Source organism: Rhamphochromis longiceps, linkage group LG2 (assembly GCF_057381845.1).
Source record: "Rhamphochromis longiceps isolate RC_006_pf linkage group LG2, R_longiceps_female_GT1.1, whole genome shotgun sequence".
In the NCBI taxonomy this organism is placed as follows: Eukaryota; Metazoa; Chordata; class Actinopteri; order Cichliformes; family Cichlidae; genus Rhamphochromis; species Rhamphochromis longiceps.
The window spans coordinates 14,785,842-14,813,117 of record NC_140558.1 but is presented as its reverse complement, the minus strand read 5'-3'; the positions used below and the strand labels follow the sequence as shown (position 1 = coordinate 14,813,117).

Here is a 27,276-nt window from a genome sequence, read left to right as displayed (position 1 = left end):
CAACCTGTGTTTCTGTTTCTCCACATAGGGTTCCTGATTGGAGGGATCAGCTGGCTGATGGCTGAAGAACGCTGAGCTTTCCGTGATGCGTGCAAATATAACACACTTATTCTATGTGCGTGAAACCTGCTGGATCATCTTTACGGTGTGAGAAGCACACTGCAGAATCAGCAGCTGTGCAGCTTAGCATGTGTCACATCTGCACTGTTTTGAAATGGTGTGTGTGAAAGGCTGGAAGGCCTTTTGTTTTGCTCAGGGCATGTCCGCTGCTGGGATCGAACCTGCGACCTTTCTGTTAGACGTGGAGTGGGCTCAGAGGCAGTGGGAGGCGTGTGGAGCAGCCCCAGGCCTTTTTCTGTCTGTGTGTTTTTATTTACTGTCTAGTATGTGCCGCTCTTTGGCACAGCTGTTTCTCACTGTGCCCTTTTTAACCCCACAACACCAGCGCCCCAACACACACACACACACACACACACACACACACACACACACACACACACACACACACACACACACACACACACCAACAGTCCAGGATAAAGGTCAGAGTGCCCCCCATCCAAGCTGCTAGAGTTACAAAACAAATTGTGGGGTGGCCTGGCGAGGAGGGGTGGAGGATACAGTGACAGCCCCATACTTCACACACGCCCACACATGCGCACAAACAGACACACACCAAGGATAAAGTGACACTGGAACATTGAACTTTGAACCTTTTCTCCCAAGAGCTGCTCACCTCCTCCTTTTCTTCCTTCAGTTTTATGTCTGTAGGTGTCTATGGGTGTGTGGGTGTCTATGGGTGTGTGGGTGTCTATGGGGGTGCATGGGTTTCTGTGATGGAGAAGGCAGGAGGCTCTGCTGATGTTTGCAGGTCTGCCTGCGTCTCTCTCACTGCATTAGAGCTGCTCCCTGGGGAGAGAGGGGAGAGATGGATGACGAGCGTGGCTGCAAAAATAACTTCCATATTTAGACTCGGAGAGGAGAGATCAGGAGCGGCGTGGGTTTCAGGGCTGCTCGGAGAGCTGAGGCATCCTCGGGAAAGCTGCTGGTCCTGATCCATCTGTAGTTTCAGGGATGTCAGTGGAATGAGCGCCTGCGAATCGGTCCTCTGTGGAACTGATGTTTGCACGTGAGCTCTGATAATTGATGCTTATGGCTGGTTTGGGACGATGCCGCTTTTTGCTCTTGGCTGCACTCTGACCTTTCAGCCACGTGCCCCGATCCTCCTAAGGTTTAAAAATCTTAGATGAAGTATTCAAATCATCGTCTTTTACAGCGTGTCTGTCTGCCACTTAACATGTTTATGGGTGACCCACAGCTCTGTGGGTTTTACTGTGTTGATGGTAAAACTCGGGGGTCACTGGGTGATTAAGCTTTCTTTAATGTGAGCGGATCGTTGGGTCTCAGGAGCAGGTGCGTCAACACATATTAGACAGAAACTGGCTTCATTAGTCAGCATCTGGAACGAGTTGAGAGTGGTAAAGGTGACTAGTGGCCGCGGTCTTGGAAAGAAGCTGATTGATTATTTGTTGTTGATCGATGGGATGTATTTGGCTCATGGGCAGCTGTTAGTCTGTTTGTGTCAGAGTGAAATGTACAGAAAGGTACTCCATCATATCTTAATTTTGCCGTCGCATTGTGATTCAGCCTGGGTAAAAAGGTCCCATTGTTGCATTCAGGTGCTTTCAGGAAAGCAGGAAAAAAGATTCATCAGCTGTTTCCTCCACGTTGCCATCTCCTCCGCCTCAGCTGCCCTTCTCGCACCATTAAGGAGTCGTGACTCTGTAGATGCAGGGAAGCATCGACTGAGAGGGAGGGGCGGGGTGTGTCGTGATGCTCGGCTTCACCTTTCTGCTCTGCTACAGCGAGACAAGGTGGAGGCAATGGAGGGGTGGGGATCTGTGGGTGGTTGAGGAGAAGTGAAAGAGCACAGAAACAGAGTGAGGGGAAAGGATGATGGAAAGAGAGAGGATGCGCACGCACACATACTGCACACACACAAACAGAAGGAGGAATTTAAAAGCTTGAATTCGTTTGACCCCTTAATGAGCTGGCTGCACTCACACCTGTGTGTGTGTGTGTGTGTGTGTGTGTGTGTGTGTGTGTGTGTGTGTGTGTGTGTGTGTGTGTGTGTGTGTGTGTGATTGAAGGGGAGGCAGAGGTGTTGTCTGTATGATCAGTGCTTGTGTGCCATGATGTTTCTGATGCTCCTGAAGCTTTCACTGCTGTCTGTCCTCCTGCAGATCACACACTCAAACACACACACTTCCTACGAGTATCAGAACGACCTTGAGAAAGCAGCCGTGTGTGTGTGTGTGTGTGCGTATGTGAGAGATGTCCAGCAGTGATAAGATTTTTCTATTAGTTACACACGACACGTTCCATTAGAAGAGAAGTGAGAGTGCCCTGCAGACGAACTCTGGATCACTGGTGTGTGTGTGTGTGTGTGTGTGTGTGTGTGTGTGTGTGTGTGTGTGTGTGTGTGTGTGTGTGTGTGTGTGTGTGTGTGTACTGCGCGCACAGTAGGTGTTGTTAACTGACCAAGAACTGATGCAGCTCCACACTGTAACCTGCAGCCTGCAGAAACACACACACACACACACAGATTTGTTTATGTTTGTACGAGTGCAAACAGGATGTGATTAGGCGTGTAATTAGCTTTGAGTGTTCACGGTTTCATGAGGTTTACACGTCTGAGCTGCGCTACAGACACACACTACAGACGGGTGCAGGTTGAATTTGGTTCTGGACTCAGATGCATGTGCTGTGGCCGCTCCTGTTATTGACCGTGCCAGGAAGTAAAGGCTGATCGATTGGCTGTTGTGATTGATTGACAAGCAGATAAAGAAGTCCAGAGTGCGTGGATGTCACGGTAGCAGAGGGCAGCAGGGCCTGCAAGCCTCCAGCTCGTTACTTCACCTTCTCCGCCCTCAGCCCGCTCCGTGAGCTCGCCACCTTCCTGTCTGTGGTGTTTTAGGGTCAGGGAAGTGATGCCTTACACCTCTGTGAGTTTGAGTTCACCTGTAGGGGCTTTGTGTGCAATCAGGTGGTTCCACACGCTGAGCCATTATCTAATTTGACTCTTGATGATTGATTAAAGCCCACCGCTGCCGCTGCTGCTGCCGCTGCTGCAACTCGCCATATCGTATTGCGAGGCAAAAGGATCGTATTTCCTCCCGGCGTCCTTGCTCTGTTTGTCTGAGGTGTTCCTGAGCCTCAGCAGTTCTTTAGTCACAATAAGTTGAAGGCGTGTGCTCTGCTGCGGCGTGCTGCAGTTTTGCTGACGGCGTGGTTATGAAGCAGGAAGGACGGCAGCGAGGCTGAGGAGGTGCAGACTCCGTTTGGTCCGGAGGCTGAAAATGAGATCTTTAAGTTTAGATTTGAAACAAGTTTGTGAACAAGTTTGACCAGCTGGGATTCACATATAGTTGGCCTCGATTAATGAAATCTGATCAGCTGACGGGTCAAAAAGGCGTGACCGTGAGTTTAAATGAAAGTGAAGTAATCTGATTGGCTGACCTGTCACACTTGAATTAAGGTCAGGGGGAAGTGCTGTAGTTTCAGAATGAGCGGGTGTGGCGCCATGCAGGCATCTGAGATTTGGTGAAAACGGTTTCGATGCATTGGTCAAACGTAAGGCGAGGCTCCTGCTGCGCTCCTGCTTCTGTCTTGGAGAACCTGCCGCCGTCCTTCGGATGGTTTAGGCTGTCTGAGTCTTCCTCATTTAATCCCAGATCGACTCAATGATGTCAGGGCACTGTGGCGACCTCACCATCTGCTGCAGGACTCCTTCTTGTCACTGATGGTCAGGAAACCTCTGACCATCAGATTCCCACAGAATCCACCTGCTGGCGATGAAGCCTTTATCCTTCTTTGTTAGTTTCATCCTCCTTTACACACACACACACGCACTCATTATCCCCTGCCCTGCTGACCTGATGAGGTTCTCTCTGATTTTCTCAATCCTGTTAAGAGATTACAAACTGTGTCTGACTGAAAATATAGATTAACAGGGTGGAGGTGGAGGTGGGTGGAGCTGGGGGGGCTGTGATAGATGTGGATTACTGGAGGGTGGTTGGATGCACATTAGTGGGATCAGTGCGAGCGATGTGAGGTTGAAGTTCACAGGAATAATTTGGGGCAGTAATAAAATTCAGAACGTGTCACAGGATGAAGAGGAGGAGCAGAAAGGCATGATGGGTACTCCTGCTCCTTTAACAAGCACCTCAGTGCAAAAACAAGCATGTGGACTGCATGAAGTAAGAGGAGGAGGAGGGGTGGAGGCAATGCTGTAGGAGCACAGGGAGGTGGATGAGCTTGGGTCGGGTGTGTTTGTATGGCAGGGATCAGCTCCACTAATGGCTAGCACAGCTTTGAGGAGCCTGTCAGATCCTCTGATCCCTGAAGTCCTCGCAGACATGATGGAAGCAGGTGCAGGTACAGCTTCACAGGTGAGAGGTTAAATAATGAGCTGTAGGAAACTAGGTGAGAGGAGACCGGGGCGGGGCTCAGAAACAGGGCAGGTAAAATATACAGCTGCTGTTGTGTATATTTCACAGTAAAACCCTGAGGTATAAGATTAAATAAAGTAATTTCATCTGGAAAACTGAATTCCAGTTTTCATCTTGAAAACTGGTTGGGCTGATGGATGGAGAGCAGCTAAAGGGCGAGCTACAGCGCTCTGGAATGAGATACTGGGATGGCCGGACACCTGAGACTAGAAGTGCGTAGACACTGAGGGATAAAGCGTGCTCAGTGGCACTTCAATCAGCACAGGTCTCTGAAAGGGAAACTGTGGAGGATACAGAGGACACTCGGTCTAAGCTTAACTTCATGTTTCTTTAATTTATCACGATGAGGCCTTCCTCTCCATGTTTAGCTGTGCCGACGGTCCATTGGAGCGTCTCTGTGTGTTCAACTGGAAGTGAAACCAGTTCAGTTCAGTGTGGCCGACTCTCCTCTTTCATCACCAATTTTTATATACACTGCAGGAAAAATGAAAAAACAATCCTATGATGCAAATTTGCAAAGAAAACAGCAGGTGCATCAAAATAAGCTATTTCCAGCAGTGCAATACGAGTTCTAAGTATCCCAGAAACTATTCAGAAAAGTCAAACATGACCAGTATAGGCTTTTAAGGCCTACAAGTAAAAAACTACATTTCCGCGAAAATGATGTCACTTCCGGTTTCGGGGAGGAAATGGCGGACATTTGATAGTTCGCGCTGACGTCTGTTTCACTGTGGGAAGTGTTACGAACAGCTGATCGGATCGGCAAAGCGTGTTTCTGGGATATTATGTTTTTGTTCCTGCAAGCGCTTTCTATGCAATTTTTGCAAAGCTTTATGTGGAAGGAAACCGTGACCGAGGACAAGCTGATGGCATAAGATGTAAGTACAACTCCTCCGGTTTCATATGCAAAACAAATTATTGCGCTAGCTTACGTGGTTCAGATTCTACAGGGATTTAAAAATAGTTACACAAAACGGAGCGTGCTGCTCTGACCGGCTTCAATGACTTTAAAAAATAATATAAAATAGTGTGCAACACCACTGAAGTTTTTTTTTTTAACCTCTCTTTTCAACCAATGGCAGTCACTCTCCTCTCCAAATAACTTCTGCTTAGCTTTCCGAGCTTCCCTCGGGTCCTCTTAATCAGCGGTCTCCAACCTTTTTTGCGCCACGGACCGGTTTATGCCCGACAATATTTTCACGGACCGGCCTTTAAGGTGTCGCGGATAAATGAGGGAGGGGCTAATAATCGGCTCAGTCATTTTTAATGATCGTTGAAAGCCCAGATCATAATCGTGATTAAAATTCGATTAATTGAGCAGCCCTACTCGGCCTCCATGCTATCTCAGCTGCCACCAACACTCTTATACCTGAGCTTTAAATCGGCCCTCCCCCTCAGATCCCATTACCCAGCAGCCCCGCAGAGCCAACTCCGCCAGCCGCTCGCCTTCGTTTTCCTCGCTCCATCACCGTTCTGCACCTCGCTGTCACTCCACACTGTCTGAATGTTCACACTTTGGGTCCAGGTGTTCTCTACTGTTGCAGGGCTTTGATTTTCTGTTTATGGGTGTAATTAAAAAACACCTGCCCCCCCCCCCCGTCTCAGACTTGTACCCATCAGCCCCAAGAATAGTCGGATTTAGCCTTTACTGCTAATCTGAAGTCTTACTGGATCTGCCTACATCCCAGGAAGCCCAGTCAATAAGTCCAGCGACTGCCAGGCTGTGTCTCAAGGATGGCTCTTCAGCTCAGGTGGATATAATTTACCTGAGGGCAGGACGGGACAACAGGAAGAGTGTTAGCACAGCTCCGGCCTGTCGAGTCTGGTAAAGACTGGTCAGCTTAACGTGCGTATTTCCATCCTTGCATCATTAGCCTCTTATACTCAGGCTAGATTTAGCCCCACGCCTCTGCTGCTCTCCCTGCCTGAGAGGTGGAGGAGTCGTGAAGGCGGGGTGGTGTGGGGGGGTGGATGAAGCCAGATTAGGTTTCAGAGTGACAGAGGTTGGCTGGAGGTGAGATCAGTGTAACGGATCTGCCAGCAGGAAGAAAGAGAGACAGGTAGACGGGCCGGATTCCACGACGCACGAACCCAAAGAAACCCGGACTCTGTTTGTTAACCCTTGCGAGTCTGAGCCACGACGGACGGATGGACCCAAACCCTGCATACGGACAATGTTTGTCGCATTGTCAAGCTGGACAGGAAGTCTCTGACATGTGGCTCATTCAGCGAGCAGAAGAGACGCTCACAGAAATATTCCCTTAAAAACCAAAAACAGAAGTTTTGTTTCTCAACATTGAAACTGAAATGAATCAAAATGTTCTGATTGGCTGACTCGTGCCTGGGCTTCTGGTTTTAGACTTAAAGAGGGGGATGAAATGAGGATTTGGAACGAAGGGGAGGAAAAGAAGAAAGAAACAGAATCTAGAAGCGTACTTTTGGCTATGTCAAAACAGAACAGCCTGAGGTCGAGCACTTCCCCACGTCGCGCTCTTGACCACAATTTGTCTGGTCCTCACTTCATCTCTGCTAAGGTTGGGTCATTGCTCACATTTGAAGCTTGTGGCAGTAACGAGGGAGGGCGGAGCTTCACAGACGCACCAGAGACATAAAAGTATGACAGTTTCATGAACGCTGAGTGGGACTGAGTGTAATTCAGGATTCAGGAGTTTGTGGTGCCGAGCCTGCATGAACAATCTTAGAACCACAGCTAACAGATAGTTAGACGTGAGGTGGTGAGATGCTCACTCAGCTCAGCAGGAGGCTGTTATCAGTAGTGGTGCAACGGATCACGGTTGATCCGTAATCCGAACCGATCCCACTCCACGGTTCGGCACACACGTGAAAAGTATGTGTATGGTGGTCAGTCTGTCAAGCGGTAGTTATGGTCAGTGCTAGCGGTCCAAGTGGAGGAGCAGAGGACTTTGCGGCATTTAAGCAGCCCTTTGCTGCCCAATCCAACTGGGCTAAAGCTATTACAAAAGCTACTGAGGTGTTTAGCTGCAGACGTGAGGCCGTACTCCGTTGTGCATAACAAGGGGTTAAACTATGATGAACGTGCTTGAGCCACGCTGAGTGTCCACTTCTGTGACAAGATCGTTCCAAGCATGTATAAGCAGGAAAAGTTTAAAGTTACAGCTGAACTGTCCCAGGCATCTTCTGTTGCCCTAACTACAAATGGGTGGAGCTCCAGGGCAACGGAAAGCCACATGACCGTGACCACTCATTATATCACAGCGGAGTGGTAGATACAAAGCCCTGTACTGCCCTATAGATTAGATTAGATTAGGTGAAACTTTATTAATCCCATGGGTTCCTCTGGGAAATTCAGTTTCCAGTAGCATAGTACAGACAGAAGTTGCAGAATGTGAGCAGAAATATACCACATATACACATACATAAATACAGAGTATACAAAAGGGATAAATAGGAATAAGAATACAAGGTAACGGCACATTTCAAGTATTGTGAGTCTATTACACCGTTGGATGTTAACAAAAACTATTGCACAGGGAAAAGGCACTACAGCTTACTTGTCCCCCCTCTCCTTTGTCCCCCTGTTTCCCCTCCCTCTCCCATCCAGCGAGGAGTTAAACAGTTTGATAGCGTGTGGGACAAAGGAGTTTTTAAGTCTGCTCATCCTTGACTTTGGGAGAAGCAACCTCTCGCTGAACAGACTCCTCTGGTTGTTTATGGCCGTGTGCAGAGGATGCCCAGTATTGTCCATAAAGTCCATATTGCACCTTAATTTATTTTTATATAAGTGCATGGAATGAGTCTTGAGCTGAATGTTTTTTAATAGGAAAAAATACTTAAATAAGTAAATAGTCTTTTTTTTCCTTTTTTTGCTGATCTGAAAATCCGATCCGTGACTTAAAACCGTTGATCCGATCCGAACCATGAGATATTTGATCCGTTGCACCACTAGTTATCAGTGTTCCTGACAGTTTCCTACAGCTGGGTTAGAACTCCAGTAACTCTGCAGCTGGATTAGATCATTAAACTGAGATTAATCACCTCTAGGGCTGAACGATTATGGAAAATAATCTAATTGCGATTTTTTTGCCCCAATATTGCGATTGCGATGCGATATGCGATTATTTTTTAAGGTCTTTGTCTTCTGTATTATTAAACAAAGACAAGCAATACATCATATAGTATGGCCAATACTATATTACATTAATTTTAAACTGTTCTTTCCTGGAAGACAGACCTCTGTTATGATGACATGAGGTGATGCATGAATTGATGACTGACATTTTTATTTAACTTCTTCAATCACAACAGTATATTTGAACATACACAATAGTTTATTTTTAGCTTACAAACATCTGAGCATAAAGTGCTGACAAGGAACCCTGGTGTAAACATTAAAATGAAAGTCAGTGCAATGTGCAGATTGCAGAAATATACATAAAAAAAAATCGGTGGCTTTACCACACTCAGTTTTTCGACATCTGTGAACTACTAGACAGTCATTAAATTAAAAAATAATATTAAATAAATAAAACTAATAAATAAAAAATACACACATCTTACTGATCTCTGCAGTCAGTAACATTACACATAAAGTGCAAACATAATAGCAATTGTATAAACAATGAGTATGGCTCAGCTAGCCATAATCATCCTAGCTCACAGGTTTTTTGCTAGGAAGACCAGCATATCTACTTTTGCTGGCTTTAAGGATGAGCGAGTGCAGGTCACTATATTCCCTCCAGTGCTGAACAGACGCTCTGAGGGGGCACTTGTGGCTGGCACACACAGATATTTGCGGGCCATCTTGCACAGTCGTGGAAAGTGAATGTTGTGCACCTTCCACCAGGCTAAGGGATCATCCTCTCCGTCAATGACAGGGGTCAACAGGTAACTATTCAACTCTGCCTCCACGACATCTTCAAGTGGCAGAGGCAAAGCTGAAGAGGCCGCACTGGTCCTCAGAAGGTCGGGTAGGCCGGAAGTAAACGGCCGTGAAATTGGACGGTCTAGCCTTCTGATTAGCGTCACCGCTGTCTCGGTGGAGCTTAATAAACTCGGCCGTCTGCTTCTTGCTATCTAAAATATAACCAGACACTGGTGTAAATTCTCGACTGTCTCATACTTCTGTTTAATAAGTTTTCTGTTTGACGTTTAGTCAGCTGTGTGAAAACCAAGGAGGAACCCACCCGGGGGATTAATAAAGTTTTATTTTATCTAATCTAATAACTTTAATCTCAGCCAAACCGATTTACTCACGAACAAACAAAACACTGAAAAAAGCCCAACAATAACATTTTTAGGTTGTCTAAGTGACTTATATATTACGTTTAACCCGAGCAGCGAAAGTCTGCGGTGATCTGAAAATGATGTGCCGGGAGTTGTGCCGTTCTCGGCCGCATCAGTAACCCTCGAGCTCCCGGCTAGCTGTCGAGCTGGTGGGTAGCAGACGCCTCCGAAAACGTCGAAGCACTTTTGCAAATATGCGATATCTTGATAAACCGAGCAGATATTTGATGTTTACACAGCTACTTTCTCGCCTGAAAATATGTTAAAAGTTTATTTTGTGACCCAGAAAAATTAGTATGAGTAATTTTAAAACTTAGTAGCGGCCGCCATTGTTGGAAACTGGAGTTTGGCTGGGCCGTGCTATGAATTCTGGGATATGGTAGGCCACGAAGGACACACCCGACCCATCCTTCAAATTCGGGGAAAAGGAGGACGCATTTGTCGGCTACATTCGGAGGAGTCTACGAATTTGGACAGCCTTCGGCGCGTCGCTGTGACGTAATCGGTCTACAAATGCGGCCTCAGGAGGATGCAGCCCATGAATTTGGACATGTCCAGAGTATAATCGCAGCGTTTGCGGTTAGAAAATTGCACTTGATCATGTCGCGATATTATCGCAAATGCGATATATCGTTCAGCCCTAATCACCTCACAGGTGAAAGATGCTTCACCTGTGATGTCTTTGGGCAGAGCTCTCACACAGAGCATCCACCAGAGTTTTGGTCTGATCACACTGAAGGTCATGACCTTTGGTGCAGGCTGACACACAGACATAGTCTTGGCCGGCCGTGGCTCTTTATGACATCTCATCACCACCCAGAAATGAAAATCATGTTGAAGGACGGTTTCCCACTGCTGGAGGAGGTCCAGGGTTCCTACTGGGAGATTTAAGAACGGACACCTGTGTGAAGGCGGAGGAGAGGGTGGGGCTGTTCTCAGATCTGTGATCACACATTGTTTCAGTCCTGCTTTAAATATACAACATAAAAATGGCACCTCAGCAGGACAAGTCATTATACCCCACTACACACACACACACACACACACACACACACACACACACACACCCTGAAGCAGCAGCAGTGATGGGAACAGCCAGTACTTCACAGCACTCTGGTTTAGCAGCATCTCACTTCCTCCTTCAGTTGGCCTCAGTTTTACTCATCACTATACACACACACGCGCACACACACAGACACACACTCCTGTTTGTCTGGCAGCAGCTCCTCGAGTCAGCAGCACTCTGTGGAAGAACTGGTCATGAGACCAGGATAAGAGCTAAAGATAGTAACAAACACACTATGACAGGACACACACATATACACCTATTACAAGTGTGTGTGGTTTACACACACACACACACTGTAATAGCACATTTACGTTGTGTAAAGTTTCTTCTTTCTTCTCTCAGACAGAAAAGAGTAAGTCCAGAATCCAGACCCTGTTCCAGCTCTGAGCTGTTTGTCTTTGTAAGGAAACAGAGATCTGGGGGCGGGGCTTTCTCTTGTGCACAGACACACCTGTGACCCCTGTCCCATCAGTGCCTTGGAAATTCTGATGGACAAACGTCCCGTGGCTCTGTCTGAATGAGTGTGAAGAGCTCGGTGTGGTAGAGCAGGTCGTTTCCCTCCTGCTGCTGCTGCTGCTGCTGCTGAGCTCAGGCTCCACCATCCTGCTGTTAGCGAAGGGCAGCCAATCAACAAGGATGAACTGAAGTTCTGCACGGAGGCTCGGTATCAGAGAAAGGAGGATTATTTTGAGCTGTGAGTCATGCAGAGCTGCTCTGGGAGTCCCCATGCAGCAGAATGGATGGATCAGAGATCTCAGCAACCAAGCTATGTTACAGCAGCCTGACGGAACCATGTTTGCATGTTTGTGGCATCATCTGCATGTTATTGGTCAATCAGCAGATTAAAGTTGAGTTTACACGGTGAGCTGTCGCAGGAGGAGGCGAGGGAAAAACGCTGTGGCGCTCAGTCAAGCTTCTCGGGACAAATGGACTAAACGCTCAGCCTTGGCATATACCCCTGTGAGCTTTCACTGTCTCACTTTGTGCCTCAATAATCAAACGGCAGGTAATTGGCTCTTTGTGGGGGGAGGAGGGAGGGGCACTTTTTTGTCTGCTGTGATTAAGCTCATCCTTTCTTTACCGGCTGCGTGGAAGTTGAAATCCTTCCACCGCTCGCAGGTGTGTCGCAGTGAACCTTCAAACAGACCCTGTGACTGCGATCAGCTGCAGGTATCACTGCGTCAGCTTGTGTTCTCCTGCTGTGGTTCTGTGGGCCGTCAGATTCCTGCACCAAGCACTTCCTGTCAAAGTGACTTACAACAAAGTGGGCATTAAAGGCCTTATCTCCTCCATGTCAGTTCTTTATGCGGAGCTTGGATGTGATTACACCTTCTTCATCCGCCGCCTCTCATCACCATTTTTCAGCTCTATGGGAGCGTCCGTCACCTCACCTTCACGTCTGTGCCACGCCTCCTTTTCCTTATTACTGAGCTTGGGTCATTTCAAGTCCCGATAAAATATGTTCATGATCGCACTAAAGCCACGGGGAGCAGACTAATCGTGGATTCGCTGCTCAGAGGATCAGGAGTTTGGGAAAGGTGTCGATCGAAGCATCGATTACTTCCTTTTGTGTTCCGGGATTATTTCAGTGATTCTGCAGTGAGTGCTGTTGCAACATCAGCTGTTTGGTAATCTCAGCTGATCTGGAGCTGCAGGCCCTGAGGGCAGCCCGGTCTCTGAAACTCGCTAACCTGGAAACACCACCCAGTGCTCCGCTCTCAGCCTCCTGCGGTGTGCAGTCTAGAGAGCCTGACCTTGTATGGTGTTGCTTGTGTGTGTGTGTGTGTGTGTGTGTGTGTGTGTGTGTGTGTGTGTGTGTGTTTGAGGGAAGTTGGGACAGCTCTCACATGACCGGACTTGTGACTGACCTTGCGCAACATTACAACAGGCCTGCGTCCAGCTGCCAGGACAGCAGCCGAGCTTTGATTCCTGCGTGTGGATCAATAAAGTTACACGTTATTATCAACGCTCCGCTATTTTTATTGTCGTGATTTTTGGCACAAAGTTTGGAGGAGGTGTGATGCATGTACAAAAACATGACAGCCTAATTTCACTCAAGTTATGAATCACCAGAGAAGCTAATGTTTGTACCAGTTGTGTGTGGCCTCCTTGCTCCTCGTGATTGGCTTGTGTCCTTTCTGGACCCGTCTGCAGATAGTTGTGTGTTCTTTGAGATTTTTCTTGCTTCATATTTTTCTTAAAGAGTTAAAAAAGCGTTCACCTTTGAAGGGTGACCTCAGCTAACGAGATGATTTCAGCTTGTGTAACTCTGAGTCCAGTGGAAAGACGCGGCGCTCGCGCTTAGCCAACCCAGAGATAAGCTTTGAGGAATCTGAGTGTTTAAAGATAGAAACGAAGGATGCTGGAGCTCCACCGCAGAGCCTCGCTGGCCTTTCCACATCCACTCTCTCCTTTTAGCCCAGATAGCTCTCCCACGTGCAGGCGTGCTATAAATAGCCCAGGTTTAATGCACGATTGTCCCGGCGGACTCTTCGTGTTGGTAGCGTCTCGCTGCTTTCGCTCAGGCACACATTAACCACAAATGGGTCCCACCACACCTCCACCCCCCAAAACAGCAGAATTACACAGTGAGGGCCTTCTGAAGGAGCTGATAGTGAGCAGATCTCAGAGGTCAGGCTCATTCAATTGCACATTACCTCTGCTGTTCCAGCACGAGGCGGAGGCTCAGCGCAGAGCCTTCGTCTCTTGTCTGTCAGTAACTTCAAAGATGTGAGTATTCTGCATTAATTTCATGCTCATTTGTTTAATCTGCCCGTTCGAGCAGTAACGGCTTCAGAGACACTCTGAGTGATGCTGACGGGCCGTGGTGTCAGGGAGGAATAAACCCGCCTCTGCTGCCGTTTGCTTTCAGAGAGGGGATGACGGAGCGCCGTGCGGTCACTCAGCAAAACCTCTCATTTAAAGTCACATCTCAGGCTCTTTGGCACAAGTCAGGACCTGCTTTGTGCAAAAGCGGGCACGTACGTGCTGCTCTCACCTTCTGGTCGCTTCCACTTCTCCCTCAACTGATGCTTGATGACTGCAAAAATTTGAGCCCTGACTTCGATCGGCAGGAGTCAAAGCTCCGCCTCCTCGCGCTCACCTGAACTCGACCCGATATGGGGTCAGAGTGTCAGAGCCAGTGTACATTCGCAGCAGTTGGAATAAACGTGGGGAGCGACAGAAAGGCTTCAATGAAACACGAGCAAACATCTGCTCTCAATCACACGCAGGTCAGCAGTAAATCACTGCATCAATGCCTTAAATGGGCGTCTGGAGGCTCTGAGAGCCTTCCTGTAAATGCTCTGACGCAGTTTGACTTTTGGACCTGCAGTGAATCCCCTCACCTGATTGGATGCTGCACACGTGTTTATGTTTGGTTTGTATCTTTGCAGAGACGGTTAACACAATCCTTCCTGGAAACAGGAGCAGAATTGCTCCTCGCCGAGCTGCTTCCTCCTCCCGGCGTCTGATTCATGTCGAGAAGCTTACAGTCTTTGTCGCTATTCAGAGTCAGTGCAGCACTACAAGCACGCCGCAGCCTCGTATCGCCTTCCGCTGCTGCAGCGTCACGTGTGCACTGATGTTCTGGGACATGTTCTACATACGTGGGATGTCCTCATGTGTGTGCCTGTGCATGCGTGTCATGTTCAGGGATGGTTTTATTGATTGATGGCTGTGGTGGAGGGAAGGGAGGATGATGGAGGGAGGAGTGGTAACATTCAATCAGACTGTCCTCTGATGGACGAGGGTAAAAAGAGTATACGAGGAAACTGTAAGTGGAGAAAAGGGCAGAGTGGCCAACGAGGGAAGGCTGCATGATGGTAGGAATGAAGAAAGGATGGGGATGAGTCAGAGCCACGTGAGGAGGATGTGAGCTGCATGCTGAGGGAGGTTCACACTCAGTTAGGTGAAACACACCTGCATCAGCAGCGGGGGGAGGGTCTTACCAAGGGCGCCCTCTCCTCTGTCACTCCACCTTTCCTCCTCCTCCTGCTCAGTGAAGTCATGACCGCTCTCCCCCCCTTTTCCCTTCGCTGACGTTATTCTGACCTACATCTTCCTTCCTGTGTCCTTCTTCTTCTTCTCTCCTTCAGCGCGTCTTCTGTTTCCGGCTCCGTTCATCAGCTTGTCCACCGCTCAGGTTCCTATGCTCTCTGCTGATTGGCTCTTTGATCATGTCTCATGAGTCGTTTATGAAACCGTAAACGCTATCAGCTGATCTTATCTCTTCCATGACCCAAATAAACACGCTGAATAAACACTCATAAACCGAGACGCACAGTGAGGCGGTGAGCTGAGGTTGGAGATCACTGAAGGTGTGTTTGTGTGTGTGTGATGTAACTATGCTTTGATTTAAAAGTGGGATAAAACACGCAGTCCAAAAACAGCCAAATATTAAAATGATGGGGCAGCGGGATGGGGAGAGGAGCGATGAGGCTTTTATCATTTCTGTGTTCTGGCTGTCGATCGAACAGCTGATTGGGAGAAATATACGAATACTGTTAATTGCTTTTATGAAAAATGTGTTGATTCATGGTGACCGTGAAGTAGAAGACGGCTCAGAGCTGCTTTGTTGTAGCTGGTGGTGGTCTGTCAGCTGGACAAGTTGCCGATGTGGACTGTGTTATGTGTTACAAACAGAAGCTCCTGCACAGTTCCAGAGATTCCCAGAGCTGATCTGAATGGCTCAGCATTGGGTCTGACGTAGAATAATGGATAATAATAATGGATTGGATTTATATAGCGCTTTTCAAGGCACCCAAAGCGCTTTACAATGCCACTATTCATTCACACACACTGGTGGAAGCAAGCTACGGTTGTAGCCACAGCTGCCCTGGGGCAGACTGACAGAGGCGAGGCTGCCATATCACGCCATCGGCCCCTCTGGCCAACACCAGTAGGGTAAAGTGTCTTGCCCAAGGACACAAAGCGACCAAGAGCCAGGACAGAGAGCCCGGGGATCGAACCGGCGACCTTCCGGTTACAGATACGCTTCCCAACCCCCTGAGCCACGGTCGCCCCAAGTGTGCTATATATACTTGATGTATTGCGAGTTTTTCCACATACGGTGGTTAAAATATCTTCTAGAAGAAGTTGCCGTGGAAATATAAATATAAATATTTCTGAAACATGCCGTAAAGCTGTTGCTGCAGTGCCATGAATTTATTCCAGCAGCTGAAAAGTCGTCCTCTGCAAAACAAACAAAGACTGTTTTAAACTTTGCATGTGAGCATCTCCATGTTATAAGCACAAAAGAGAACCTTTGCAAGTAAAGTCTCATTAATTCTTGTTTGTGATCGTTTGTTTGTCGAGTGTTGACCACAGAGACAGTCGTACTGTCACTGGTGAAAAAGCCTCTGTGTGCAGATGATGCTTCAAATAAAACATTTAAATTGAACGAGTGCAATTTTAGGCCATATGTGGTTAAATATAACATTAAAACATGTAACATAGTCTGACAGTGGGTCCAAGGGTTTCACCCTGATACCTAATGACAGGATACGCCTCCTCAGAGATGGTGGGTCTCTGAACTCGGAATAAAAAGTGTTCCTTTCATTGTGTGAGCAGAGAGCACTGCTCGTGTTGAACGTGTTAATTTGGTTAATTTCATCATCACATCAGTGGTCTCAGCTATGCTAGCTGAAACCTGATAGAAACGTGACAGTTGCTGCTGGGACAGAGTGTTCTGCACGCTCAGACACAAACGGCAGAGGACGAGTCGGCTACAAGCTGAGCTGCTTTGTGTTTGAGGAAAGCTGATCTGTTTGAATCAGTTAAATACGTTTAACTGGTCGACCCAGTGTGTGTGTTGTCGTTTCCTCATCATTCATAAAACAGGACATTGATTCTGTGTGTCGTCTTCATGCAGACGTTAAGGAAGGAATGTTTCCTCCTCCCTTCAGAGACCACGCAGTCATTTCCCATCACGGCGAGTCACGCACACACACTTCCTGCTCTTCGCAGTGACGTGGCTCAGTGTGTGTGAGAGGCTCGGCCTGCTGTGACTGTGAGCCACATGGTAAAGAATTTAGAGATGTGATCTTGAGGGTAAAACACAAACTGAGCACAGTTTCCCTTTTCACATGTTCCTGAGAGCATTTCAGGAATTGTTGATTAGGAAGCGGGATCTGAAATCGTCTTGTATGGGCAACGGACATTTTCAGGGAGTGAGTTTTTCAGAGTTGGGCAAGCCATCGCTGAGGTTTTAGAGAAGTGTTTGGCAGTTCCTGACTTTATGAAGGGTGAAGGCTCTTGTTCCTTCAGGCAGAGGCTTCGTGTAGGTGTCGAGTGATTTGGTAATGGGAAATGATTCTTGAGGTCTTGTTACCTCAGATGTTGCGAGGGGTCAGAGGGTGCCTGCTGAGGTCCTTTATGTCCATAAGAGTTCATGTGGAGGTTCCTGTGATTTCATGTGATCGTAGGAGATCCTCGTTGTTGATTACTGCCTGGAAATAATCTCCATTCCTCTGCTGTGTGTCTAAGCCTAGGTCTCCTTTTTTTTTCTCTTTCGGTGTTTGCAGTGAGTGACGCGCAGAGCTCGAACAACTTTGAGATATTTGTCACTAAAGAACATCAGAAAACAAAGTTATAAGCACTCTCAGCACTGGAGCCCCCCAGGGGTGTGTTCTGAGCCCCCTGCTGTACTCTTTGTACACATATGACTGTGTGGCCACTACCAGCTCCACCACCATCATCAAGTTTGCTGACGACACCGTCGTGGTGGGCCTGATCTCTGATAACAACGAGACGGCCTACCTGAAGGAGATTAGGAATCTGGAGAACTGGTGCCAGAGGAACAACCTCCTTCTAAACGTCAGTAAGACAAAGGAGCTGATAGTGGACTTCAGCACTAAGCAGGAGAGGAACTACCAGACCCCCGTCATCAACGAGTGCCCAGTGGAGAGAGTGGACAGCTTCAAATACCTCGGAGTTCACATCACGCAGGACCTGTCATGGTCCTGTCACATCAACACCGTGGTGAAAAAGGCCCGACAGCGTCTCTACCACCTCAGACGCTTGAGAGACTTCCAACTGCCCTCCAAGGTGCTCAGGAACTTTTACTCGTGCACCATAGAGAGCATCCTGGCGGGAAACATCTTAACCTGGTTCGGGAACAGCACCATGCAGGACAGACGAGCTCTACAGAGGGTTGTGCGGTCAGCTGAGCGCACCATCCGCTCCGAGCTCCCTGACCTGCACTCAATCTACAGCAGGCGGTGCTGGACCAAGGCCAGGAAGATCGTGAAGGACCTCAGCCATCCCAACAACAGACTGTTCTCTCTGTTGAGGTCAGGAAAGCGATTCCGCTCCCGGAAGACCAACACAGAGAGACTGAGGAGGAGCTTCTTCCCGCAGGCGATACGGTCTCTCAATCACACCACCACACAGTACTGACCCACACATATGGTTCTTACACACACACTGGACTTTCTGGACTTTGGTTTTGCACAACACTGGTCACTATATTCTTCATTTCCGGTTAATACTTGTACAGCTGCTGTTATTGTGTATATATTTATTTATATTTAGATTTCTTCATACATTCTTATATAGTTCTATATTGTGTATTTTGTTGTACAGTTATTTTATTTTCAACTTTAATTTATATATTTATCTTTATCTTATTCTTCCCAGTTAAATTTACCCTTCATTCTAATTTGTGTTGTACAGTTATTTCATTTTTAACCTTAATTTATATTTTATTCCTTCCTAGTTAAATTTACCCTTTTTAATTTTTCATATTTATTTCCTTTCTTATTCATAGCCTTTTCCTTTTTTGTTTTCTTTAGGTCACGAGCAGTTGTCCAAGCATTTCACTACATATCGTACTGTGTATGACTGTGTACGTGACAAATAAAATTTGAATTTGAATTTTTATATCAACCATCCACCTCCTCGGTCAGAATACACATGCAGCTCAGTAAAACCAGCACTCATCACATGTGTCACTGTGACCACAGTGAGACGTGCATTAATAGATGATGACCGTCCACACTGGGCGACTGTACATGTGACAGACAGTCTGTGCGATCCTGGTGTTGAACCTCCTCTAATGTGGAAGCCTTATTACATCTAATGAGCAGCTGTTGATGAGAGCTCCTTGTGATGCTGACAGCGAACAGTGATTTACAGTGCAGACTTTTATCCAAAGTGCCTCTCACTTTGAGAAAGGGCGGCTTGATTGGAACTGAAGCTCTGACAGTACAACCACACAGAAACATTCAGACTCATCGGAGTCGTGGAAGGAGAACCATCTCCACGTTTGTGTTTCAGAGAGCACAGATAGCATCATCCACTGCTTAAGGCAAAGCAGAACAAAAACACTTTTACCCAGCTGTGATCTTTGTGACTTGTGCTATTTTTTTGTATCCCGAAAGAACCCAGGCTCCTGGGAATGCTGCTTTGATCTCAATGTTTAACTAACGTGACCTCTCCTTCTCTTTTTCCGTCCTGAGTATGGGGAGGAGGAGGTGTGTTCGGACCGTCTGGACACCGACTTCCCGGACATTGACCTCTCCCAGCTGGACACCAGCGACTTTGACAGCGTCAACTGCCTCAGCGAGCTGCAGTGGTGCAACGATCAGTCGGCCAACGCGTCGCCGGCCTCCATTCACTACAGCACAGCAGACGAGCTGTTCGAGGTGAGGTTTCTGTCCTGAAGCCGGCGCCTCTTCTCGAAAATACGTCTCCTTTTTCGGCGTCTTTCTTTCTCATACCTATGCTCGTTATCTTTCTATTCTTGGAAGAGCTGGTGGTCAGAGGGAAATGAATCTTCGTCTGTTGTTTAGTGTTGAGACAAAGTTGGTGTTGTGTGAAGGACTTCCCAAATACTCCCTGCTGACTCCTTTAGCTGCACAGTGTACAAAATATATGCTCTGATATTATTTTAGTGAACTGAGGCGAGCACGAGGTGTTAGGCCGGAATCAGCTGGCAAACATGTCCACGCGCTGCAGGCTTGTCTCAGCACTTCACACCAAACAGAGGCTGAATCTGTGCTTTTTGTTTTGGCACCTTCTTGTTTTTTCAGACCTTTTGACCAAAGCTGTTGTTTTATGAATTAATTCAGCTGTTAATTGAATCTCACACGTGCCTTTCGTGGAATTGGGTCTCAGAAGCATGTTGTTAGAGAGCCAAAGTTTCCTATGCTGAAGTGGGTGTAAAACCCAAACCCCTGTCTTGACCCTTGTGCTTAGATGTGGACATGCAGCGTGTCTCTGTGGGCCCAGCCAAGAAAGTAGTTCCCAGTTATGCTGCGTGTAACACGATGATGCAAGCAGCACATCTGCTGGGCCGCTGAAAGCCCGAGGCTCCGGTGTCTGGTGCCCTTCCGGGATGAATTCAAGGAATACCCTTCTAATCTTTCTTTATCTGCGAGCCGGCCCTGGATCATTGATCGTCCATAGGTTTGCAGTCCCTGCAAAGTCTTGCAGTCCCATTATGGAGGCTAAATTGAGAGCACCTCGAGAATAAAAAGACAATAACGGAGAGATAAAGTAGCATTTAGGTCCACATCATCTGCTGTGTAATGCAAGTCTGCTGATGGAAATTGCTTTGATGCTGCAATGTGCCACAGAGAGTATTGGTTAAATGAAGACAGGCAAAGCATTATGGGAATTCAGGTAAATAAACACCCACAGCCCCTGTCTGCTCTCTGAGCGCCTCAGTTTTATTCTTACTTCGATGCACATTAGCTGACGCCTGAGCGACTCTTTGACTTCCTGTTGCTGACACGAAACTAAACTTCACAAGATCACAGACGCACAACACAGACAGTTACAGACACAATCATACAGCACAGACAAAATCACACACACAGTCGCAAAGACACAATCATGGACACAGGTGTATTCATACTGAGAAGTTACAGCAGTGAGATTCTTCATGTCTAACAGCAGCCGACTAATAAGAAAATACACGAAGAGGAAACGGGCGCGTTAATCTCACCGTTTTTCTGGTTCTTTGTCTCGATCAAACACTGCAGCTGCTTTACTTCCCGGCCTTTGTGGTATCGGGAGCTCTTTGATGGCTTCATGGCACTTTTTCCTTTCTGTGTTTGTCACCAGTGCTGCTCCTCCTGATGCGTTCTGGTCTGTGTTCACTCATTTTTCTGTTTCTGCAAACTCACTCTGCACATGTACAGCTTTGAAAAACACAGCACCCCCCTTCATTCCTCTGATATGTTATATTTCAGTCAATACTATATTGATCAGATTAAAACAGCAGTGTAGATGGTCAGACCGCGTTTGATTATGAATACGAGTAATGAATAGAGTGATAAGCAGGCACATGAAGCCCTCCCAGTGTCTCTGCCCCTCTGCTATCAGTCAATATGGTGCTTATTTACGGTCGCGTGTCGCAATCTCATCCCCAGCTGGAGGTTATCGATCGTGTTTGTGTGACTTAATTTAACCTCAGAGTGCAGAGATCAGGAAAGGAAAGAGCAAATTGATTTAGAATTATGATTTTAGCAATAAAAGCCCACACATGCTCAGTGGACATCTATTCAGCTGTTCGTGTGTCAGCCAATCACACGGCAAGACAAGCTGCTGAAGCTCAGACCGAGCATCAGAATGATGAAGAAAGAATGTGGCATGGTTGTTGGTCTGAGTGTTTCACACACTGATCTCCAACCATCTCTGAGCTCAGAGGAAATAACCAGCCAGCAGCAGCTCTGTGGGAGGAAATGACTCGCTAAGGTCAGAGGAGGATGGACAGTCTACTTAGAGCTGATAGGAAGGCAGCAATAACTCCAGTAAGCACTCGCTACAACCAAAGGTCGTGTCCAAATTCATGGGCTGCATCCTCCTGAGGCCGCATTTGTAGACCGATTACGTCACAGCGACGCGCCGAAGGCTGTCCAAATTCGTAGACTCCTCCGAATGCAGCCGACAAATGCGTCCTTCTTTTCTCCGAATTTGAAGGATGGGTCGGATGTGTCCTTCGTGGCCTACCATATCCCAGAATTCATAGCGCGGCCCAGCCAAACTCCAGTTTCCAACAATGGCGGCCGCTACTAAACGTCAAACAGAAACCTGATTAAACAGAAGTATGAGACAGTCGAGAATTTACGCCAGTGTCCTGTTATATTTTAGATAGCAAGGAGCAGACGGCTGAGTTTATTAAACTCCACCGAGACAGCGGTGACGCTAATCAGAAGGCTAGACCGTCCAATTTCACGGCCGTTTACTTCCGGCCTACCCAACCTTCTGAGGACCTGGCCCACGTAGACTGCGAAGGCCGGGTCCTCAGGAGGATGCAGCCCATGAATTTGGACACGACCAAAGTCTGCAGAAGAGCGTCTCTGAACCTTGAAGCAGATGGGCTCCAGAAGCAGACGACCACACCAGTGTCACTGCTGTCAGTAAGAACAGGAAACTGAGTCTATGGCTAACACAGACTCTCAAACCTGGACAACAGAAGCTGGAGAAACGTCTCCTGGTCTGACGAGTTTAAAGCATGGATCCATCCTGCCTGTGTCCGTGTTCAGGCTGCTGCTGGTGTGACTCTCAGTACCAGCTGAGCATCGTTTAAACTCCGTAGCCTGGCCGAGTGCTGCCGCTGACCACGCCTATCCTTTATGACCTCATTCCACCGTCTTTAGCAGGATAACAAAGCTCCGTGTCTCAAAGCTCAGATCATGTCAGACTGGTTTCTAGAACATGACTGTGAGTTCACTGCACTCAGGCAGCCTCCACAGACACAGATCTCAGTCCTGCAGAGCAGCTTTGAGATGCAGGAGACACATCTGCATCAGCTGTGTGATGATGTCATAATGATGTCAGTCTCTGAGCAGCTTGTTGAATCTGAGCCATGAAGAGTTAAACTCAGTACTAGCAGATGTACCTAACAAAGTGTAAGTAAGTAAGTGTCTGTATTTTGATTGTCAGGTAAATGTAAATCTGTTTTTCTGTGACTGTTAAATTAAGTATTGCTTTTAGCCAATCAAAGGCTTTCCTCTGCTGATGTAGCACTGTGTAGATTCCCGCAGAGAAGACGTGAGCTGGCCTGAAGATGGAGAATAAATGTAGGAATAAATAGTTTTGGCAGCTGGGGACAGATGGATCTGGATGATAAAAGAGAGAGACAGATGAATGAAGCTCGCTGGCTTCCCGTAGGCCAGCCGTGCTATCGCCTCTCCACCAGACTCTGCTCTCAGCAAGATGGCAGCTCATCAACAGTAAACAACTCCTGTGTGGATGTCACAGGAGGGCCAGCGGTGGAAAGAGAGCTGAGCTTGGACTGAAATTACACATAAACATTATTTTCTTCAAACGAGACAATGTTCATGCTGAAACATTACAGAAGTGCACATGCAGCATTGCAGAGAACTCAGTGTCGTACTGACGGAGATAACAAGGTCAAAGGTCAGAGTGGAGTCACCTGACCTGTGATGTTATTGTGATAAATGACACAAACAAGAAGAAAGAGTGATCAGAATGTATGGGGCATTGTTTGAGGAGTGATTCAGCTCCCGAAGAGTCCTTCAGTCTGAGAACCAAGACATCTGTCTATACATCCAAGCATCCATCCATCCACCCATGTATACATCCATCCATCCATCCAAACATACATCTATACATCCATCCATCCACCCATGTATACATCCATCCATCCATCCAAACATACATCTATACATCCATCCATCCACCCATGTATACATCCATCCATCCATCCAAACATACATCTATACATCCATGCATCCATCCAAACATACATCCATTCATATGAATGTGGTGATGGTGATAGATCTGGTGTGGTGGATTAATAGTGGGTCTCTGAGGTTTGTATCGGTGTTCCTGATCCCGCCCATGTTCTCTTCCTGCAGATAGAAGAGGAGAACGCGGCTCTGCTCGCCGCTCTCACCGACAGTTTGGATGGGATTGTGGATGCCGAGGTGGGTGGACTCTCTGTGTTCCCCGCCCTGGGGGAGGAGCCCAGCCAAGAAGAGGAAGATGGTCTTTCTCTCAGCGCCGAGGACTTCAGCCAGCCTCTGGGGTCCGAGACCGAGGACCCGTCTCTGGTAAGAACACAGAGCGGCGTGAAGCAGCATCAGAACTGTTTCTTTTGTCTCTATTCTGGGTCTGGACCTCAATTTTCCACATCTCCCTCTGTTATGTTTGGTATACAAAAGAGAAACAGGAGATGAATATACCAAACATAACAGAGGGCTGTTATGTTTGGTATTCATCTCCTGTTTCTCTTTTGTCATTGGTCTGCAAATCAAACGTCTCTCACAGCCCAACAGACAGAGATCCTTTAATGCGAGCTTCAAACCCTATCCAGCCCTCGTCACCCCGACGTGCTGAGCCTCTCCTTTCCCATGCTCTCCCTGCAGCTTTCTCCCCCGTATCTCCATCTGTGTCGCGTTCACTAACCTTCATGATCCCCTCATCGGCCTGCGAGGTTCAAAGTCTGCCTTTAACTGCAGGAAAACAGAGCAGCACAAAGTAACCTTTCATCCTGTGTGTGTGTGGGGGTGGGGGTCCCGTTTCTGGGAACCAGGCATTATTTCAGTCACACAAATAGGGTGAAATGCTTCAGAGAGAGCGCCTTGTAGAGGTTTGTGTGAGAATGAGATCTGGTCATAAATGATGAAATCCTGAAAAAGAATAAAGTCTGAGATGTGTTGAGAACGGCGATACAACAGTTTCTTACAGCGAGCTGCTGACTTCAGACTTTTAGGAAACTTTCAAGGTTGTGTGAGTGATTTGACGATTCTGCAGACCTACACAGTCTCAGGACCATGAGTGAGGTGGTCTGTGTTGGTCTTTGTGCTGAAGTGTGTGTGTGTCTGTTCTCCCCCCCCCCCCGGGCCTCTTCCTTGTTCCCTGAATCACTCTTCCTGGAACAAATCCTGTTCTCTCCCCACTTGCCCCTCCCCCCGTTATCAGCCCTTGTGTGCACCTGAGCCCGTCGCCTCCTTACCAAAAACTCTGAAACCTGTTGAGCCCCCCCTGCTGGGCTCAGCCTGGAGGTAATTGAAGCAGGAAGTTATTTGACTGCTCATGCGATTACCTCCAATGCGGTCTTGTTGCTCTCGTCACAAACACAAATCCACCCGCTTCCTCAGCGCACGGTGCTCGCAGGCTTTACTTGTGTGCTCTGATTTAGCGGCAGCTGACAAAGATGCTATTGTTTGGCAGTCGTGAGTCATGGCGGATGTCTGAATACCTGCAGTGTAAATGTTTACCAGCATGCTCTGACTTCTTTTTGTACTGACACGATGAGGCCATCTATAAAACCACCCTGTTGAGCCACATTTGCTGGGCTCTAAAATGAATGCAGTGATAGACTGTGAGATAAGAACGGGTCAATATCCTTTATGGAACAATAAAATATGTTCTTACAGTGAAAGAAGACACCATTGAGTCTCCTTGGATTGAACTGCTCCGCAGAATTATACCAGCAAATGAATGATGGAGCCTTACAGTGAATGCAGCTGTGCTGCAGTGTGTAAGCCGTGAGGAAGCAGACTGAGCGATGGCAGCATATCAGCCGTTGCTCTTCTCTGGTACAGGTGCACTGTAGTAACTGCTTTGGCCTCAAGCCGCTTTATACTTTATACTGGAGTAATAGAGAGAAAACCCCAACAATGAGACAACCCCCTAGGAGCAAGCACTTGGTAACAGTGGAAAGGAAAAACTGTTTGAACAAAAAGAAACCTCCAACAGAACCAGGCTCAGGGTGGGAGCCTGCCTGCTGTTACCTCTTCAAACCGCTTTGCAACCCACCCCACCCCAGCACCTCCACTTCATGCTTTTACTAACTTAATGTAACTGACACCTGCTCATATCTGTGCTGGGGTCAGAGGTTGGAGCTGGGGTCAGAGGTCGGTGCGGTGCAGTATAAAAGAAGGAATCTGTGCATTTTTATGCCTCATGCTTCTCACGTATGTATACAAAAGGACCAAGAGGTCAAGGAGCGCCAAATATAAATGATGAGAGGTTCTGTTCCCCACCTAAATAATATCTGAACACTAAGACTACAGAACCACAGACACTAACAGACACGTAGGTGGAGCCTTGACAGTGTTGGTGTAATCATGTCCAGTGTCCAGGGCCCCATCATCGTTATCCCTGTTCATTTAAAGCTACACTGTAAAGTGTGTGCACCCACTGCGAGCTGTTTTAGTGACACCACTGGGATTGAGTGTTCAGTTTGACAACATGCAGAACACATCACCAACGACACGTTTAGGAATAATACTTATATACAAGGTAGTAAGACAGAGGTTTTACTGTATGACTGGAGTACTCTAGTGTACTAACAGTAGTGGGGACGGATCTGAGAGGCATTAGCAGGAAAATAGGGCATTCCTTCCAAATTGGTGGAAATTGCAGTGACGGTAAATGTTTCAGTAATCAGGACAGTTTGGCTGTTGAGGAAGCCAAAAAAGAAGCAGTCAAGCCTGTGAGCGCTAACGGTGAGTGTGTGCCGGCAGGAAGTCGGGCATCGCTGCAGGCGGTTAAATGCAATGAAGCTTTTGTTTGGTGCAAAACAGGCCAAAGATAGTGAGCTGTCACGCCACGACATGCCGTCGTCTCTGCTGTCTCACACGTTTGTCCTTGAAGCTTCGGCGGTCATCAGTCAGCCAGAACTCAGGTTGTAAGTACGAGACCCCGAAGGTCACAGAAACGCCAGCTCAGACTTCATGACTGTCGCCGTCGTTTATTCTTGAAGTTTTGGTGCACTTTTGATAATATTGATCCCAAAGGTCCACATGTAGAAAACTCCAGAGCAGTTTGATTGTGACAGATGCAACTCTGAGACTCTTTAAATAGCTTTAAATTATTACACTGCACAGGGCTGCGTTTGACTTGAGAAACAATTTTAAAAAGTGAAGGTGTTCTCACAGGTGCAGCAGCCGGACATCCATGCAGGCAGAGCAGCCTCCTAACAACATTATTCTCTTTACTCTGCGTGCTGTCACATGACTGCTGTCACTGTGTTCAGGCTTAAATGAGGTGGCGGCCTCTACTGATAAATCCTAGAATCCTAAATTTTGTTCCAAAGTCTTCTAAAAGTCGTGTCTGTGTGGCGTGATTATAATTACATGACATATACGTATAAAGCTGCATAAACAGTGACAAGTTCAGTTTCCTCAGAGCTAAAAGAGCCGTGCAGAAGCTTTTAACATGTGTTTTCTCTGCACCGTGTCCCCCTCTTTCGGTGCTTGTGCACACTCTTGCAGTTTGTTCACATGTGATTGGCCCTTGGCTCTTTCTTCATGACTATTTGTCCCAGTGTAGAACAAGGCCTCCATTGATGAGGCCACTGAAGCTGTGGGAGGTGTCCAGAGTAGAGTAGAGCGAAGAAGAGTAAACTGTGTGTTTGAGGGCCCCGGATGCTTTCAGTGGTCCAAACAGACACAAACCTTCAGTTGCCACTTTCACGCCCCTCAATGGGACTCTGAGCGGAGCATCAGC

The 27,276-nt window shown here is 47.4% G+C and overlaps 1 protein-coding gene across 2 annotated transcripts in view; it reads left to right on the top strand.

Moving 5' to 3' along the window:
* Nucleotides 1-27,276, top strand: part of ppargc1b (peroxisome proliferator-activated receptor gamma, coactivator 1 beta) — a 58,051-nt gene that overhangs the window by 20,428 nt on the left and 10,347 nt on the right. The window contains exons 1-3 of one of the 2 annotated variants that reach the window (XM_085418246.1): nucleotides 6,751-7,045; nucleotides 19,305-19,490; nucleotides 23,676-23,870. In XM_085418246.1, coding sequence (XP_085274372.1) covers nucleotides 6,890-7,045; nucleotides 19,305-19,490; nucleotides 23,676-23,870 — 537 coding nt within the window. In that variant the 5' untranslated portion in view covers nucleotides 6,751-6,889. Of the gene's footprint in view, nucleotides 1-6,750; nucleotides 7,046-19,304; nucleotides 19,491-23,675; nucleotides 23,871-27,276 lie in introns of those variants that run through there. The other variant, XM_085418243.1, reaches the window with a different exon arrangement.